The 16,738-nt window shown below is 49.5% G+C and overlaps 1 protein-coding gene across 3 annotated transcripts in view; it reads right to left on the bottom strand.

Annotated features, from left to right (window-relative positions):
- Nucleotides 1-913: 913 nt before the first annotated feature.
- Nucleotides 914-16,738, bottom strand: part of LOC140402499 (uromodulin-like) — a 61,001-nt gene continuing 45,176 nt past the window's right edge. For all 3 annotated transcript variants that reach the window (XM_072490342.1, XM_072490341.1, XM_072490343.1), the window contains 2 exons: nt 3,534-3,616; nt 914-2,176 (listed from right to left, as the gene is read on the bottom strand). In XM_072490342.1, coding sequence (XP_072346443.1) covers nt 2,111-2,176; nt 3,534-3,616 — 149 coding nt within the window. In that variant the 3' untranslated portion in view covers nt 914-2,110. The remainder of the gene's footprint in view (nt 2,177-3,533; nt 3,617-16,738) is intronic.

The following is a 16,738-nucleotide window of genomic DNA, read 5'->3' as shown; positions in this document are numbered from 1 at the left end:
TGCACGTTCTCCCCGTGTCTGCGTGGGTTTCCTCCGGGTGCTCTGGTTCCTCCCACAGCCCATAGATGTGCAGTTAGTTGGGTTAGCCAGCCTAAATTCTGCTATAGTGACCAACAGGTTAAGTGGGGTTACAGGGACAGAATGGGGGATTGCGCATAGGTAAGGTCCTCGTTCAGAGGGTCAGTACAGATTCTCAGATCATTTCGGGCTGAGATGAGGAGAAATTTATTGTCAAAGTGTTATGAATCTTTGAAGATCTCCACTCCAGAGAGTGGTGGAAGCTCCAGCATTGAAGACATTTCAGGCTGGGGAGAGACAGATTGTTGGTCTCAAAATTAAGGGATGTGTGCGGGAAGTTTCTACACAGAGGGTAGTGGGTGCCTGGAACTCGCTGCCGGAGGAGGTGGTGGAAGCAGGGACGATAGTGACGTTTCAGGGGCATCTTGACAAATACATGATGAATAGGATGGGAATAGAGGGATACGGACCCCGGAAGTGTAGAAGGTTTTAGGCCAGATGGGCAGCATGGTCGGCACGGGCTTGGAGGGCCTTTTCTTTGTTCTTTGTTGGGAGTGGCCCGGGAAAGTGGAGGTGAAGCCCAAGGTCGGCCATGATGGTTTTGAATGGCCGAACAGTCTTGACGGGCCGAATGGTCTCCTCCTGCTCCTATCCCTTTAGTTCTTCAAAATTGCGAGCTTTCATTGTCAGAGACCCTGGGAAAATGCCAGGCTGAAGCAGAGAGAGGAAGATGAAGCAGCTGGAGGACAGAGGCACAGAAAGATCCCACTGGGAGGAACAAGCCAAATGTCAGTCTCAGCGTCAGAATGAGTTTCAATCTGGACCAGGATGGTTTTCACTCCCAATCAGATCATCTGTACATTTCTCCAACAGAAACACCTTTCACACCTTGTGGTCAAGAATTTATAGATTTATTGAGCACACACTTCATGCAATAACATTGAAACACCCGCTTAACCGATCAGCCCACATGTGATGGTGAGGGATTCGAACATCTTACACTTCTCAGCTTAATATTCAGTGAAACAAACGCCCCACAATCCCAATCCTCGGGACAGTCGACTGCTTCATTCGAGACCTTTCTGACCACAGGTTTGTGGCTGTGAAAGTCCATTAATGGGAAGCTCACAGACCTGATTGTGTAATAGAAACAAGAGACAAACCAGTGAGCTGTAAATGCTGAGGCGGTCAGGCAGTAACTGTGGAGAGAATCCCAGTTACTGTTTCAGGGTCAGGAGCCAAAGCATTGCGCTCAAACAGGAAACTGGGGTTTTCTCCACAGCCGCTGCCTGACTGGCTGAGAGTTCAGTGTCTGCAGGAGTTTTCCCGGATATTAGTCCTGATCATGGCTCCCTCACACGAGCAGGTTCCAGCTTCACGCTGCACAGTTGTGACCAACAGGACATTTCCACCGGGTCTATTGGTTGACATGAGTGACGGTGGGAACACATTGCTCTCTGCTCCATCAGGAATATCGCTCCTCCAGATAAGGAGGATCTGATTGGACCCACCACATATCAGAAAAGCTGATCCCCTCCCTTGTTTCATTGAGCTCCTGGGATCAGTTATCAAATATTTCACTTTGATCAACAGAATGTGTTCCTGTGAAGGAAACAAGAATCCTGGATTTTATTCTGTCCCAACAACACCATTGTCGAGGAACCCTGAGGGAAAGGATGATCTCTACCCAGAGATTGTGCTGGGATTCACTGTTGTCTGGACACCCATTCTCGCTGCTGACAAATCTCTGAATTCAGCAACTGGACACAGATCTTTATAAAATCCTCTCATTCAGCAGACGGTTAAAAAGGGTCATTTGGGGTCAGTCTCTGTCCCACAGCCCAGTGGTCAGGAGTTCCGAATGGAGGTTATACTTCCCTATTCCACAAAGCAAAAACTAAAAGCTCCCACATTCCCCAATATGAAGAAGAATCAATCACGATGTAACATTAACACAGCGAGCGATTAACCCTTTGCTCGCTGCTGAACATTGGAAAGCTATTACTGAGCCAAGCTGTGAACACACAGGTCACTAGGTGCTCACTGGTACAATTCATCACCCTCAATCTTCTGGAGCAGCCACAGCCCAGAGCTAATCGTCTCCGACACTCAAATGAAGGTCCAGATCCGGGAATCGATTCCTGAGCGACAGCTTCAGCTACATCACAGACAGGAGAAATGATTAATATTGCAGTGAGGGTGGGGGGAATGTGGGGTAGTGTTTGGGGACAAAAAGCCACCTTCACTGCCAATCACTGGCTGGAACGGCACAGGCTGCAAGGAACGGGGCAAATTGCTGCCAATATTTGGAATGGAAAGATCCGAGGGAGAAATGGATTCAGGGACAGACAGTGTGGGAGAGGCTGCGAGAGTAACAGAGAAAGTGGGAGACAGAATCAGGCAGAGAGAGAGAGACTGGAGTGGAAAGAAGGAAGGAGAGAGAGAGTGGGGCAGACAGGAGCAGAGAGAGAGAGAGAGAGAGAAGGTGTTATAATCTTTGTTGTAGCCCCAAAGCGAGAGAATCAGAGGTGACACACGGTGCAAGGGGTTTATTTACAAAATGCTGCTCAGACAGGGCACACTGGTGAACTCCACAAAAGCCCACAGAGCGCTCCGATTCTGTCATTGCGTAACACGTGACATTAACACGTGGGTGGCACGGCGGCACAGTGGTTAGCACTGCCGCCTCACAGCACCAGGGACCCGGGTTCAATTCCAGCCTCGGGTGACTGTGTGGAGTTTGCACGTTCTCCCCGTGTCTGCTTGGGATTCCTCCGGGTACTGCGGTGTCCTCCCACAGTCCAAAGATGTGCAGGTTAGATGGGGTTATGGGGCTACGGGGAGAGGGCAGGGGAGTGGGCCGGGATAGGGAGCTCATCCCGAGGCTCGGTGCAGACGTGATGGGCTGAATGGCCTCCCTCGGCACTGTCGCGATTCGAGGGATTCGGTTGTTATATTACACCAGCCAATGCTGTTACTCTGATACATAACAGAAAGTAAAAGATGGGCAGATGGAGACAAAGCAAGAGATTGAGAGAGTGAGAGAGAGAGAGAAGGTGAGAGAGGGAGTGTGTGAGAGAGAGAGACAGAGGACAGACAGAGAGTGAGGCAGCAGCAGAGATAGACAGAGAGGACAGAGAGAGTGAGGGAAAGATGCAGAGACAGAGAATGACAGAGGGAGAGGGGGTGACCCCGGGGTCAGCAGTGCAATGTGGGACTGCTTCACATCTCATTCTGCCCCTTGTTGTGTGATGAGATCAGCCCAATGGGACTGACTGTGACAAAGCCCCTGCTTTAGTTACACTGTCGAGGCTCTGACACCAACACAACAACAGGAGGAGACCACTCAGCCCATCAAACCTGTTCCATGGGATAGGAGGGCTGCCTGGGTAATATGAGGGTGAGCAGAGGGGGAGTGGAGCTGCTGTATGTGACGTGGAGACTCCTGATCTCTGAATTCAGACAGTGAGAGGCAGGTGCTGGTGTCAATATTTAATCGCAGAACAGTTTCTCACCTCCAGAATGATTTTCTGAATCGATGCAAGATCAAAGTCTCCCATTAATTTGATCACCAGTTTAAACTCTTTGCCGTTAACTCCTAAAGACAACAATCACAGCATGAGAATGTTAAACACACTAATCACAGCTCAGAATGTGTGTGCACAGCAAGAAGTCTGACATCATCAGGTTAAAGTCCAACAGGTCTGTTTGGAGCATGTGTGTGTGAGAGAGAGACAGCAAGATAGAGAGAATGTGTGAGAGAGACAGCAAGATAGAGAGAATGTGTGTGAGAGAGAGAGACAGCAAGATAGAGAGAATGTGTGTGAGAGAGAGACAGCAAGATAGAGAGAATGTGTGTGTGTGTGTGAGAGAGACAGCAAGATAGAGAGAATGTGTGTGTGTGTGAGAGAGAGACAGCAAGATAGAGAGAATGTGTGTGTGTGTGAGAGAGAGACAGCAAGATAGAGAGAATGTGTGTGTGTGTGAGAGAGAGACAGCAAGATAGAGAGAATGTGTGAGAGAGAGGCAGCAAGATAGAGAGAATGTGTGTGAGAGAGAGACAGCAAGATAGAGAGAATGTGTGTGAGAGAGAGAGACAGCAAGATAGAGAGAATGTGTGTGGGAGCGAGGCAGCAAGATAGAGACAATGTGTGTGAGAGAGAAAGACAGCAAGATAGAGAGAATGTGTGTGAGAGAGCGACAGCAAGATAGAATGTATGTGAGAGAGAGACAGCAAGATAGCGAGAATGTGTGTGTGTGAGAGAGAGAGCAAGATAGAGAGAATTTGTGTGTGAGAGACTTACAGCAAGACAGAGAGAATGTGTGTGAGAGAGAGACAGCAAGATAGAGAAAATGCGTGTCAGAGAGACAGCAAGATAGAGAGAATGTGTGTGTGTGTGAGAGAGAGAGCAAGTTAGAGAGAATGTGTGTGTGAGAGAGCAAGATAGAGTGAATGTGTGTGAGAGCGAGAGACAGCAAGATAGAGAGAGTGTGTGAGAGAGAGACAGCAAGATAGAGAGAATGTGTGTGTGTGAGAGAGAGACAGCAAGATAGAGAGAATGTGTGTGTGAGAGAGACAGCAAGATAGAGAGAATGTGTGTGAGAGAGAGACAGTAAGATAGAGAGAATTTGTGTGTGAGAGACTTACAGCAAGACAGAGTGAATGTGTGTGAGAGAGAGACAGCAAGATAGAGAAAATGCGTGTCAGAGAGACAGCAAGATAGAGAGAATGTGTGTGTGTGTGAGAGAGAGAGCAAGTTAGAGAGAATGTGTGTGTGAGAGAGCAAGATAGAGTGAATGTGTGTGAGAGCGAGAGACAGCAAGATAGAGAGAGTGTGTGAGAGAGAGACAGCAAGATAGAGAGAATGTGTGTGTGTGAGAGAGACAGCAAGATAGAGAGAATGTGTGAGAGAGAGACAGCAAGATAGAGAGAATGTGTGAGAGAGAGAGACAGCAAGATAGAGAGAATGTGTGTGTGAGAGAGACAGCAAGATAGAGCGAATGCGTGTGTGAGAGACAGCAAGATAGAGAGAATGTTTGTGAGAGAGAGACAGCAAGATAGAGAGAATGTTTGTGAGAGAGAGACAGCAAGATAGAGATAATGTGTGTGTGAGAGAGACAGCAAGATAGAGCGAATGCGTGTGAGAGAGACAGCAAGATAGAGACAATGTGTGTGAGAGAGAAAGACAGCAAGATAGAGAGAATGTGTGTGAGAGAGAGACAGCAAGATAGAGAGAATGCGTGTGTGTGAGAGAGAGAGAGCAAGATAGAGAAAATGTGTGTGTGTGAGAGAGAGAGAGCAAGATAGAGAGATTGTGTGTGTGAGAGAGAGACAGCAAGATAGAGAGAATGTGTGTGTGGGAGACAGCAAGATAGAGAGAATGTGTGAGAGAGAGGCAGCAAGATAGAGAGAATGTGTGTGAGAGAGAGACAGCAAGATAGAGAGAATGTGTGAGAGAGAGGCAGCAAGATAGAGAGAATGTGTGTGAGAGAGAGAGACAGCAAGATAGATAGAATGTGTGTGAGAGAGAGACAGCAAGATAGAGAGAATGTGTGTGTGAGAGAGAGACAGCAAGATAGTGAGAATGGGTGTGAGAGAGAGAGACAGCCAGATAGAGAGAATGTGTGTGGGAGCGAGGCAGCAAGATAGAGACAATGTGTGTGAGAGAGCGACAGCAAGATAGAATGTATGTGAGAGAGAGACAGCAAGATAGCGAGAATGCGTGTGTGTGAGAGAGACAGCAAGATAGAGAGAATGCGTGTGAGAGAGACAGCAAGATAGAGAGAATGCGTGTGAGAGAGACAGCAAGATAGAGAGAATTTGTGTGTGAGGGACAGCAAGATAGAGATAATGTGTGAGAGAGAGTCAGCAAGGTAGAGAGAATGTGTGTGAGAGAGAGACAGCAAGATAGAGAGAATGTGTGTGAGAGAGAGAGACAGCAAGATAGAGAGAATGAGAGTGTGAGAGAGAGACAGCAAGATAGAGAGAATGTGTGTGAGAGAGAGACAGCAAGATAGAGAGAATTTGTGTGTGAGAGACTTACAGCAAGACAGAGAGAATGTGTGTGAGAGAGAGACAGCAAGATAGAGAAATTGCGTGTCAGAGAGACAGCAAGATAGAGAGAATGTGTGTGTGTGTGAGAGAGAGAGCAAGTTAGAGAGAATGTGTGTGTGAGAGAGCAAGATAGAGTGAATGTGTGTGAGAGCGAGAGACAGCAAGATAGAGAGAGTGTGTGAGAGAGAGACAGCAAGATAGAGAGAGTGTGTGAGAGAGAGACAGCAAGATAGAGAGAATGTGTGTGTGTGAGAGAGAGACAGCAAGATAGAGAGAATGTGTGAGAGAGAGACAGCAAGATAGAGAGAGTGTGTGAGAGAGAGACAGCAAGATAGAGAGAATGTGTGTGTGTGAGAGAGAGACAGCAAGATGGAGAGAATGTGTGAGAGAGAGACAGCAAGATAGAGAGAATGTGTGAGAGAGAGAGACAGCAAGATAGAGAAAATGTGTGTGTGTGAGAGAGACAGCAAGATAGAGCGAATGCGTGTGAGAGAGTCAGCAAGATAGAGCGAATGTGTGTGAGAGCGAGAGACAGCAAGATAGAGAGAGTGTGTGAGAGAGAGACAGCAAGATAGAGAGAATGTGTGTGTGTGAGAGAGAGACAGCAAGATAGAGAGAATGTGTGAGAGAGAGACAGCAAGATAGAGAGAATGTATGTGTGAGAGAGACAGCAAGATAGAGAGAATGTGTGTGTGTGTGAGAGAGAGAGCAAGATAGAGAGAATGTGTGTGTGAGAGAGACAGCAAGATAGAGAGAATGTTTGTGAGAGAGAGACAGCAAGATAGAGAGAATGTTTGTGAGAGAGAGACAGCAAGATAGAGAGAATGTGTGTGTGAGAGAGACAGCAAGATAGAGCGAATGCGTGTGAGAGAGAGACAGCAAGATAGAGACAATGTGTGTGAGAGAGAAAGACAGCAAGATAGAGAGAATGTGTGTGAGAGCGAGGCAGCAAGATAGAGACAATGTGTGTGAGAGAGAAAGACAGCAAGATAGAGAGAATGTGTGTGAGAGAGAGACAGCAAGATAGAGAGAATGCGTGTGAAAGAGAGACAGCAAGATAGAGACAATGCGTGTGAAAGAGAGACAGCAAGATAGATAGAATGTGTGTGAGAGAGAGACAGCAAGATAGAGAGAATTTGTGTGAAAGAGAGACAGCAAGATAGAGAGAGTGTGTTTATGTGAGAGAGAGAGCAAGATAGAGAGAATGTGTGAGAGAGAGGCAGCAAGATAGAGAGAATGTGTGTGAGAGAGAGACAGCAAGATAGATAGAATGTGTGTGAGAGAGAGACAGCAAGATAGAGAGAATGAGAGTGTGAGAGAGAGACAGCAAGATAGTGAGAATGGGTGTGAGAGAGAGACAGCATGATAGAGAGAATGTGTGTGAGAGAGACAGCAAGATAGAGAGAATGTGTGTGTGTGTGAGAGAGAGAGCAAGTTAGAGAGAATGTGTGTGTGTGTGAGAGAGAGAGACAGCAAGATAGAGAGAATGTGTGTGTGTGTGAGAGAGACAGCAAGATAGAGAGAATGAGAGCGTGAGAGAGAGACAGCAAGGTAGAGAGAATGTGTGTGTGTGTGAGAGAGACAGCAAGATAGAGAGAAAGTGTGTGTGAGAGAGAGACAGCAAGGTAGAGAGAATGTGTGTGTGTGTGAGAGAGAGACAGCAAGATAGAGAGAATGTGTGTGAGAGAGAGACAGCAAGGTAGAGAGAATGTGTGTGTGAGAGAGAGACAGCAAGATAGAGAGAATGTGTGTGTGAGAGAGAGACAGCAAGGTAGAGAGAATGTGTGAGAGAGAGAGAGAGACAGCAAGATAGAGAGAATGTGTGTGTGAGAGAGAGACAGCAAGGTAGAGAGAATGTGTGTGTGTGTGAGAGAGAGACAGCAAGATAGAGAGAATGTGTGTGAGAGAGAGACAGCAAGATAGAGCGAATGCTTGTGAGAGAGACAGCAAGATAGAGAGAATGTGTGTGTGTGTGAGAGAGCAAGATAGAGAGAATGTGTGTGTGTGAGAGAGACAGCAAGATAGAGAGAATGTGTGTGTGAGAGAGACAGCAAGATAGAGAGAATGTTTGTGAGAGAGAGACAGCAAGATAGAGAGAATGTGTGTGTGAGAGAGACAGCAAAATAGAGAGAATGTGTGTGTGAGAGAGACAGCAAGATAGAGAGAATGTTTGTGAGAGAGAGACAGCAAGATAGAGAGAATGTTTGTGAGAGAGAGACAGCAAGATAGAGAGAAAGTGTGTGTGAGAGAGACAGCAAGATAGAGAGAATGTGTGTGAGAGAGACAGCAAGATAGAGAGAATGTGTGTGTGTGAGAGAGACAGCAAGATAGTGAGAATGTGTGTGAGAGAGAGACAGCATGATAGAGAGAATGTGTGTGAGAGAGACAGCAAGATAGAGAGAATGTGTGTTTGTGAGAGAGAGAGAGCAAGACAGAGAGAATGTGTGTGAGAGCGAGAGACAGCAAGATAGAGAGAATGTGTGAGAGAGAGACAGCAAGATAGAGAGAAAGTGTGTGTGAGAGAGAGACAGCAAGGTAGAGAGAATGTGTGTGAGAGAGAGAGAGCAAGACAGAGAGAATGTGTGTGAGAGCGAGAGACAGCAAGATAGAGAGAATGTGTGTGAGAGAGACAGCAAGATAGAGAGAATGTGTGTGAGAGAGAGACAGCAAGATAGAGAGAATGTGTGTGAGAGAGACAGCAAGATAGAGCGAATGCGTGTGAGAGAGAGAGACAGCAAGATAGAGAGAATGTGTGTGAGAGAGACAGCAAGATAGAGCGAATGCGTGTGAGAGAGACAGCAAGATAGAGAGAATGTGTGTGTGTGAGAGAGAGAGAGCAAGATAGAGAGAATGTGTGTGAGAGAGAGAGCAAGATAGAGACAATGTGTGTGAGAGAGAGACAGCAAGATAGAGAGAATGTGTGTGAGAGAGAGACAGCAAGATAGAGAGAATGTGAGTGTCAGAGAGAGACAGCAAGATAGAGAGAATGTGTTTGTGTGAGAGAGACAGCAAGATAGAGAGAATGTGTGTGAGAGATAGAGACAGCAAGATAGAGAGAATGTGTGTGTGTCAGAGAGAGAGAGCAAGATAGAGAGAATGTGTGTGTGTGTGAGAGAGACAGCAGGATAGAGAGAATGTGTGTGAGAGGGAGAGACAGCAAGATAGAGAGAATGTGTGTGAGAGGGAGAGACAGCAAGATAGAGAGAATGCGTGTGAGAGAGACAGCAAGATAGAGAGAATGTGTGTGAGAGAGAGAGACAGCAAGATAGAGAGAATGTGTGTGTGTGTGAGAGAGACAGCAGGATAGAGAGAATGTGTGTGAGAGGGAGAGACAGCAAGATAGAGAGAATGTGTGTGAGAGAGAGACAGCAAGATAGAGAGAATGCGTGTAAGAGAGACAGCAAGATAGAGAGAATGTGTGTGTGTGAGAGAGAGAGCAAGATAGAGAGAATGTGTGTCTGAGAGACAGCAAGATAGAGAGAATGTGTGTGAGATAGAGAGACAGCAAGATAGAGAGAATGTGTGTGAGATAGAGAGACAGCAAGATAGAGAGAATGTGAGTGTGAGAGAGAGACAGCAAGATAGAGAAAATGTGTGTGTGTCAGTGAGAGACAGCAAGATAGAGAGAATGTGTGTGTGTGAGAGAGAGACAGCAAGAGAGAGAGAATGTGTGTTTGAGAGACAGACAGCAAGATAGAGAGAATGTGTGTGTAGCGCACAATGACTTACGAGAGAGACGAATAGTGATGAAGTCGATGAGGCTTTATTAAGTGTGACTTGTTCCCCGCAGTTCAGCAACAGACTGGAGCTGCGGGGAGATGCCCAGGTTCTTATACTCCGCCTTCAGGGCGGAGCTACGGATCAACAGCCAACCAGAACCCAGGATCTGTCAGCCAATAGCATCACGGCTTCACAGTCCCACATAACCCCTAATGCATACTACCACATTCACCCCTTGTTAAAAATGAACCCGGCGGGGTGGTGCTTCACATGGTGGTAGGGGTTTACAAGGCTGGTCCTGGGAGGAGAACATTTTTGGCATGTCCTTTCAATGCTCTACACTTTGCCCTACATTGGGCTATGTACAGGGTTTGTGAACTATTTACAATATTCGTAAGAGGAAAAAGAACATTCTCGTTAAAGTCCACAACATTCTTGTGTTACACCGATGCCACGAGTCGAGCGGGCGGTCTTGTCTTCCTTTTCGATCGCCTCGGTCCCGGTGGTGGTGCAGGTGCTTGTTCCCGCGTTGTCGTCTCCGGGAGCTTTTCGGTGTCTGCTTCTGTTTCACTCCTGGTCGGACATGGGAGGAGGACCGATCCTCCCGGGAAGGGGGCGGTCGCGGGGTGCGCCGGTGGCAGGGAGGGGGTGATGGTTGTCGGGGGGGGGTGCTTGTTGCCGGTGGGCACCAGGTCTCGCAGGGAGACGGTGTTCTGTCGGCCGTTGGGGTACGCCACGTAGGCGTCCTGCGGGTTCGCGTGGAGGAGATGAACCCTCTCGACCAACGGATCCGACTTGTGCGCCCGCACATGTTTCCGGAGCAAGATGGATCCTGGGGCCGCCAGCCAGGTCGGCAGCGACGTTCCGGAGGAGGACTTCCTGGGGAAGACAAGGAGGCGCTCATGAGGCGTTTGGTGGTACACTGTGGTGGTACACAGCAGCGACCGGATGGAGTGGAGAGCGTCCGGGAGGACCTCCTGCCACCGTGAAACTGGAAGATCCCTGGACCGTAGGGCCAGTAGGGCGGTCTTCCAGACCGTGCCGTTCTCCCTCTCTACTTGCCCGTTCCTCCGGGGATGTAGCTGGTCGTCCTGCTCGAGGCTATGCCCTTGCTGAGCAGGAACTGGCGCAGCTCGTCACTCATGAAGGAGGACCCCCTGTCGCTATGGATATATGCGGGGCAACCGAACAGTGTGAAGATGGTGCTAAGGGCTTTAATAACTGTGGCCGCTGTCATGTCGGGGCAGGGGATGGCGAAAGGGAAACGGGAGTACTCGTCCACCACGTTCAGGAAGTATGTGTTTCGATCGGTGGAGGGGAGGGGCCCTTTGAAATCCAGACTGAGGCGTTCAAAGGGGCGGGAAGCCTTGATCAGGTGCGCTCTATCTGGCCTGAAAAAGTGCGGTTTGCACTCTGCGCAGATGTGGCAGTTCCTTGTGACTGTACGGACCTCCTCCACGGAGTAGGGGAGGTTGCGGGACTTTATAAAATGGTAGAACCGAGTGACCCCCGGGTGGCAGAGGTCCTCGTGGAGGGTTTGGAGACGGTCTATTTGTGCGTTGGCACATGTGCCGCGGGATAGGGCATCGGACGGCTCGTTCAGCTTTCCGGGACGCTACAGGATCTCGTAGTTGAAGGTGGAGAGCTCGATCCTCCACCTTAAGATCTTGTCGTTTTTGATTTTGCCCCGCTGTGCATTATCGAACATGAAGGCTACCGACCGTTGGTCAGTGAGGAGAGTGAATCTCCTGCCGGCCAGGTAATGCCTCCAATGTCGCACAGCTTCCACTATGGCTTGGGCTTCCTTTTCCACTGAGGAGTGGCGAATTTCTGAGGCGTGGAGGGTTCGGGAGAAGAAGGCCACGGGTCTGCCCGCTTGGTTAAGGGTGGCCGCTAGAGCTACATCGGAGGCGTCGCTCTCGACCTGGAAGGGGAGGAACTCGTCGATGGCGCGCATCATGGCCTTTGCGATATCCGCTTTGATGCGGCTGAAGGCCTGGCGAGCCTCTGTCGACAGGGGGAAGGTAGTGGTCTGTATTAGTGGACGGGCCTTGTCTGCATACTGGGGGACCCACTGGGCGTAATATGAAAAAAACCCCAGGCATCGTTTCAGGGCTTTGGAGCAGTGGGGGAGGGGAAATTCCATAAGGGGGCGCATGCGTTCGGGGTCTGGGCCTATTATCCCATTGCGCACTACGTATCCCAGGATGGCCAGCCGGTTTGTGCTAAACACGCGCTTGTCCTCGTTGTATGTGAGGTTCAAGGCGTTTGCGGTCTGGAGGAATTTTTGGAGGTTGGCGTCGTGGTCCTGCTGATCGTGGCCGCAGATGGTTACGTTGTCTAGATACGGGAACGTGGCCTGTAACCCGTGTTGATCAACCATTCGGTCCATCTCCCGTTGGAAGACCGAGACCCCGTTTGTGACGCCAAATGGGACCCTGAGGAAGTGGTATAGTCGCCCATCTGCCTCGAAGGCTGTGTACTTGCGGTCACTTGGGCGGATGGGGAGCTGGTGATAGGCGGACTTGAGGTCAACGATGGAGAAGACCTTATATTGGGCAATCCGATTTACCATGTCGGATATGCGGGGGAGAGGGTACGCATCTAGCTGTGTGTACCTGTTGATGGTCTGGCTATAGTCTATGACCATCCTTTGCTTCTCCCCGGTCTTTACTACTACCACCTGTGCTCTCCAGGGACTATTGCTGGCCTGGATTATGCCTTCCTTCAGCAACCGCTGGACTTCGTACCGGATAAATGTCCGGTCCTGGGCGCTGTACCGTCTGCTCCTAGTGGCGACGGGTTTGCAATCCGGGGTGAGGTTTGCAAACAAGGATGGTGGTTCAACTTTGAGGGTTGCGAGGCCGCAGATAGTGAGTGGGGGTATAGGACCGCCGAATTGGAAAGTTAGGCTCTGCAGGTTGCACTGGAAATCTAATCCCAGTAATGTGGGCGCGCAGAGTTGGGGAAGGACGTAGAGCCTGTAGTTTTTAAACTCCCTTCCTTGCACCGTTAGGTTCGCGATGCAGAACCCTTTGATCTCTACGGAGTGGGATCCTGCAGCGAGGGAAATCTTTTGCGTACTGGGACGGATGGTCAAAAAACAGCGTCTTACCGTGTCGGGGTGGATGAAGCTTTCGGTGCTCCCGGAGTCGATCAGGGAAGGTGTCTCGTGTCCGTTGATCAGCACCGTTGTTGTCGTCGTCTGGAGCGTCCGGGGCCGTGCTTGATCCAGCGTCACCGAGGCCAGATGTGGTCGTAGTGTCTCAGCGTCTTCTTCGGACCCCGTGGAGCCGATGATGCTGGGGTCCATTGTTGTCAACCAAGATGGCGGCGTCCATGAATCGCACGTGGCCGGGGGTGGACAAAATGGCCGCCCCCATGGATCGCACGTGGTTGGGGGGTCACAAGATGGCGGCGCCCATCCTCCCCTCGTGGTGGCCGGGACCCAAAATGGCGGCGCCCGCGGGTCGCACATGGGGCGCTGGGGGGGTTGGGGAGCGTATGGGATGCGCTGGGCTCTTTCTTCTCCGGGGACAGCGGCGACCCCCCGGGACCGGCACACAGCCGCGAAATGGCCTTTTTTCCCGCATCTCTTGCAAGTCGCTGCACGGGCCGGGCAGCGCTGCCGGGGGTGTTTCGCCTGCCCGCAGAAATAGCAGCGGGCCCCCCCGGGATGATCTGGCGTCTTAACCGCGCAAGCCTGTGAGGGAGGGGGGGGGGAGGGGGTTTGTCGCGACGGGGGTCCACGGAGCCTAAGGGACAGCCGGGCGGTCGGGGCCGTAAGCGCGGGCGTTTTTCTAGGCCACATCTAGGGAAGCTGCAACGGCCCGTGCCTCTGAGAGTCCTAGCGACTCTTTTTCTAAAAGTCTTTGGCGGATTTGGGGAGAGTTCATACCTGCCACAAACGCATCGCGAATTAACATGTCCGTGTGTTCAGTCGCGTTTACCGGCGGGCAGCCGCAGCCCCGTCCCAAAATTAGCAGCGCGGCGTAGAACTCCTCTAGCGATTCTCCGGGACTTTGCCGTCTCGTTGCGAGTTGGTAGCGTGCGTAGACCTGGTTCACTGGGCGAACGTAGACGCTCTTTAGTGCTGCGAGCGCCGTCGGGAAATCCTCTGCGTCTTCTATGAGAGGGTAAATTTCCGGGCTTACCCTTGAGTGCAGGACCTGTAGTTTCTGGTCTTCTGTGATCCGGCCGGGGGCAGTTCGGAGGTAGCCTTCGAAACAAGTCTGCCAGTGTTTAAAAACTGCTGCGCGTTCACTGCGTGGGGGCTGATCAGCAGGCATTCCGGGGCGATCCTGAGCTCCATAGTCCTTTAAGCACGCTTAATAAATTGTAGCGCACAATGACTTACGAGAGAGACGAATAGAGATGAAGTCGATGAGGCTTTATTAAGCGTGACTTGTTCCCCGCAGTTCAGCAACAGACTGGAGCTGCGGGGAGAAGCCCAGGTTCTTATACTCCGCCTTCAGGGCGGAGCAAGGGATCAACAGCCAACCAGGACCCGGGATCTGTCAGCTAATAGCATCACGGTTTCACAGTCCCACATGACCCCTAATGCATACTACCACAGTGTGTGAGAGAGAGAGACAGCAAGATAGAGAGAATGTGTGTGTGAGAGAGAGAGCAAGATAGAGAGAATGTGTGTGAGAGAGAGAGAGACAGCAAGATAGAGAGAATGTGTGAGAGAGAGACAGCAAGATAGAGAGAATGTGTGTGAGAGAGAGAGAGACAACAAGATAGAGAGAATGTGTGAGAGAGAGACAGCAAGATAGAGAGAAAGTGTGTGTGAGAGAGAGACAGCAAGATAGAGAGAATGTGTGTGAGAGAGAGACAGCAAGATCGAGAGAATGTGTGTGAGAGAGAGAGACAGCAAGATAGGGAGAATGTGAGTGTGAGAGAGAGACAGCAAGATAGAGAGAATGTGTGTGTGAGAGACAGACAGCAAGATAGAGAGAATGTGTGTGAGAGAGAGAGACAGCAAGATAGAGAGAATGTGTGTGTGAGAGAGAGAGCAAGATAGAGGGAATGTGTGTGAGAGAGAGAGACAGCAAGATAGAGAGAATGTGTGAGAGAGAGACAGCAAGATAGAGAGAAAGTGTGTGAGAGAGAGAGATAGCAAGATAGAGAGAATGTGTGTGAGAGAGAGAGACAGCAAGATAGAGAGAATGTGTGTGAGAGAGAGAGAGACCGCAAGATAGAGAGAATGTGTGTGTGTGAGAGAGACAGCAAGATAGAGAGAATGTGTGTGTGAGAGAGAGATAGAGAGAATGTGTGAGAGAGAGACAGCAAGATAGAGATAATGTGGGTTAGAGAGAGGCATCAAGATGGAGAGAATGTGTGTGAGAGAGACAGCAAGATAGAGAGAATGTGTGTGAGAGAGAGAGAGACAGCAAGATAGAGAGAATGTGTCTGAGAGAGACAGCAAGATAGAGAGAATGTGTGTGAGAGAGAGAGAGACAGCAAGATAGAGAGAATGTGTGTGAGAGAGAGAGAGACAGCAAGATAGAGAGATTGTGTGTGAGAGAGAGACAGCAAGATAGAGAGAATTTGTGTGTGTGAGAGACAGCAAGATAGAGAGAATGCGTGTGTGTGAGAGAGAGAGCAAGATAGAGAGAATGTGTGTGTGAGAGAGACAGCAAGATAGAGAGAATGTGTGAGAGAGAGAGACAGCAACATAGAGAGAATGTGTGCGTGTGTGAGAGAGAGATAGCAAGATAGAGAGAATGTGTGTGTGAGAGAGATAGCAAGATAGAGAGAATGTGTGTGTGAGAGAGACAGCAAGATAGAGAGAATGTGTGTGAGAGAGAGACAGCAAGATAGAGAGAATGTGTGTGTGAGAGAGAGACAGCAAGATAGAGAGAATGTGTGTGAGAGAGAGACAGCAAGATAGAGAGAATGTGTGAGAGAGAGAGACAGCAAGATAGAGAGAATGTGTGTGTGAGAGAGATAGCAAGATAGAGAGAATGTGTGTGTGAGAGAGACAGCAAGATAGAGAGAATGTGTGTGAGAGAGAGACAGCAAGATAGAGAGAATGTGTGTGTGAGAGAGAGACAGCAAGATAGAGAGAATGTGTGTGAGAGAGAGACAGCAAGATAGAGAGAATGTGTGAGAGAGAGAGACAGCAAGATAGAGAGAACAAAGAACAACCAAAGAACAAAGAACAAAGAAATGTACAGCACAGGAACAGGCCCTTCGGCCCTCCAAGCCCGTGCCGATCATGCTGCCCGTCTAAACTGAAATCTTCTACACTTCCGGGGTCCGTATCCCTCTATTCCCATCCTATTCATGTATTTGTCAAGATGCCCCTTAAATGTCACTGTCGTCCCTGCTTCCACCACCTCCTCCGGCAGCGAGTTCCAGGCACCCACTACCCTCTGTGTAAAAAACTTGCCTCGTACATCTCCTTTAAACCTTGCCCCTCGCACCTTAAACCTATGCCCCCTAGTAATTAACCCCTCTCCCTGAGGAAACGACTCTGACTATCCACTCTGTCTGTACCCCTCATAATTTTGTAGACCTCTATCAGGTCACCCCTCAACCTCCGTCGTTCCAGTGAGAACAAACCGAGTTTATTCAACCTCTCCTCATAGCTAATGCCCTCCATACCAGGCAACATCCTGGTAAATCTCTTCTGCACCCTCTCTAAAGCCTCCACATCCTTCTGGTAGTGTGGCGACCAGAATTGAACACTATACTCCAAGTGTGGCCTAACTAAGGTTCTATACAGCTGCAACATGACTTGCCAATTCTTATACTTAATGCCCCGGCCAATGAAGGCAAGCATGCCGTATGGCTTCTTGACTACCTTCTCCACCTGTGTTGCCCCTTTCAGTGACCTGTGGACCTGTACACCTAGAGAGAGAGATAGAGACAGGGAGAGAGAACTTCCTGTACAAAAACAAGACAAAATACCATGAGTAACCTAACAAACAATTTGGT

Source organism: Scyliorhinus torazame, chromosome 25 (genome assembly GCF_047496885.1).
Source record: "Scyliorhinus torazame isolate Kashiwa2021f chromosome 25, sScyTor2.1, whole genome shotgun sequence".
NCBI lineage: Eukaryota > Metazoa > Chordata > Chondrichthyes > Carcharhiniformes > Scyliorhinidae > Scyliorhinus > Scyliorhinus torazame.
The sequence above is the reverse complement of the archived record's forward strand: the minus strand, read 5'-3'. Positions and strand labels throughout refer to the sequence as shown.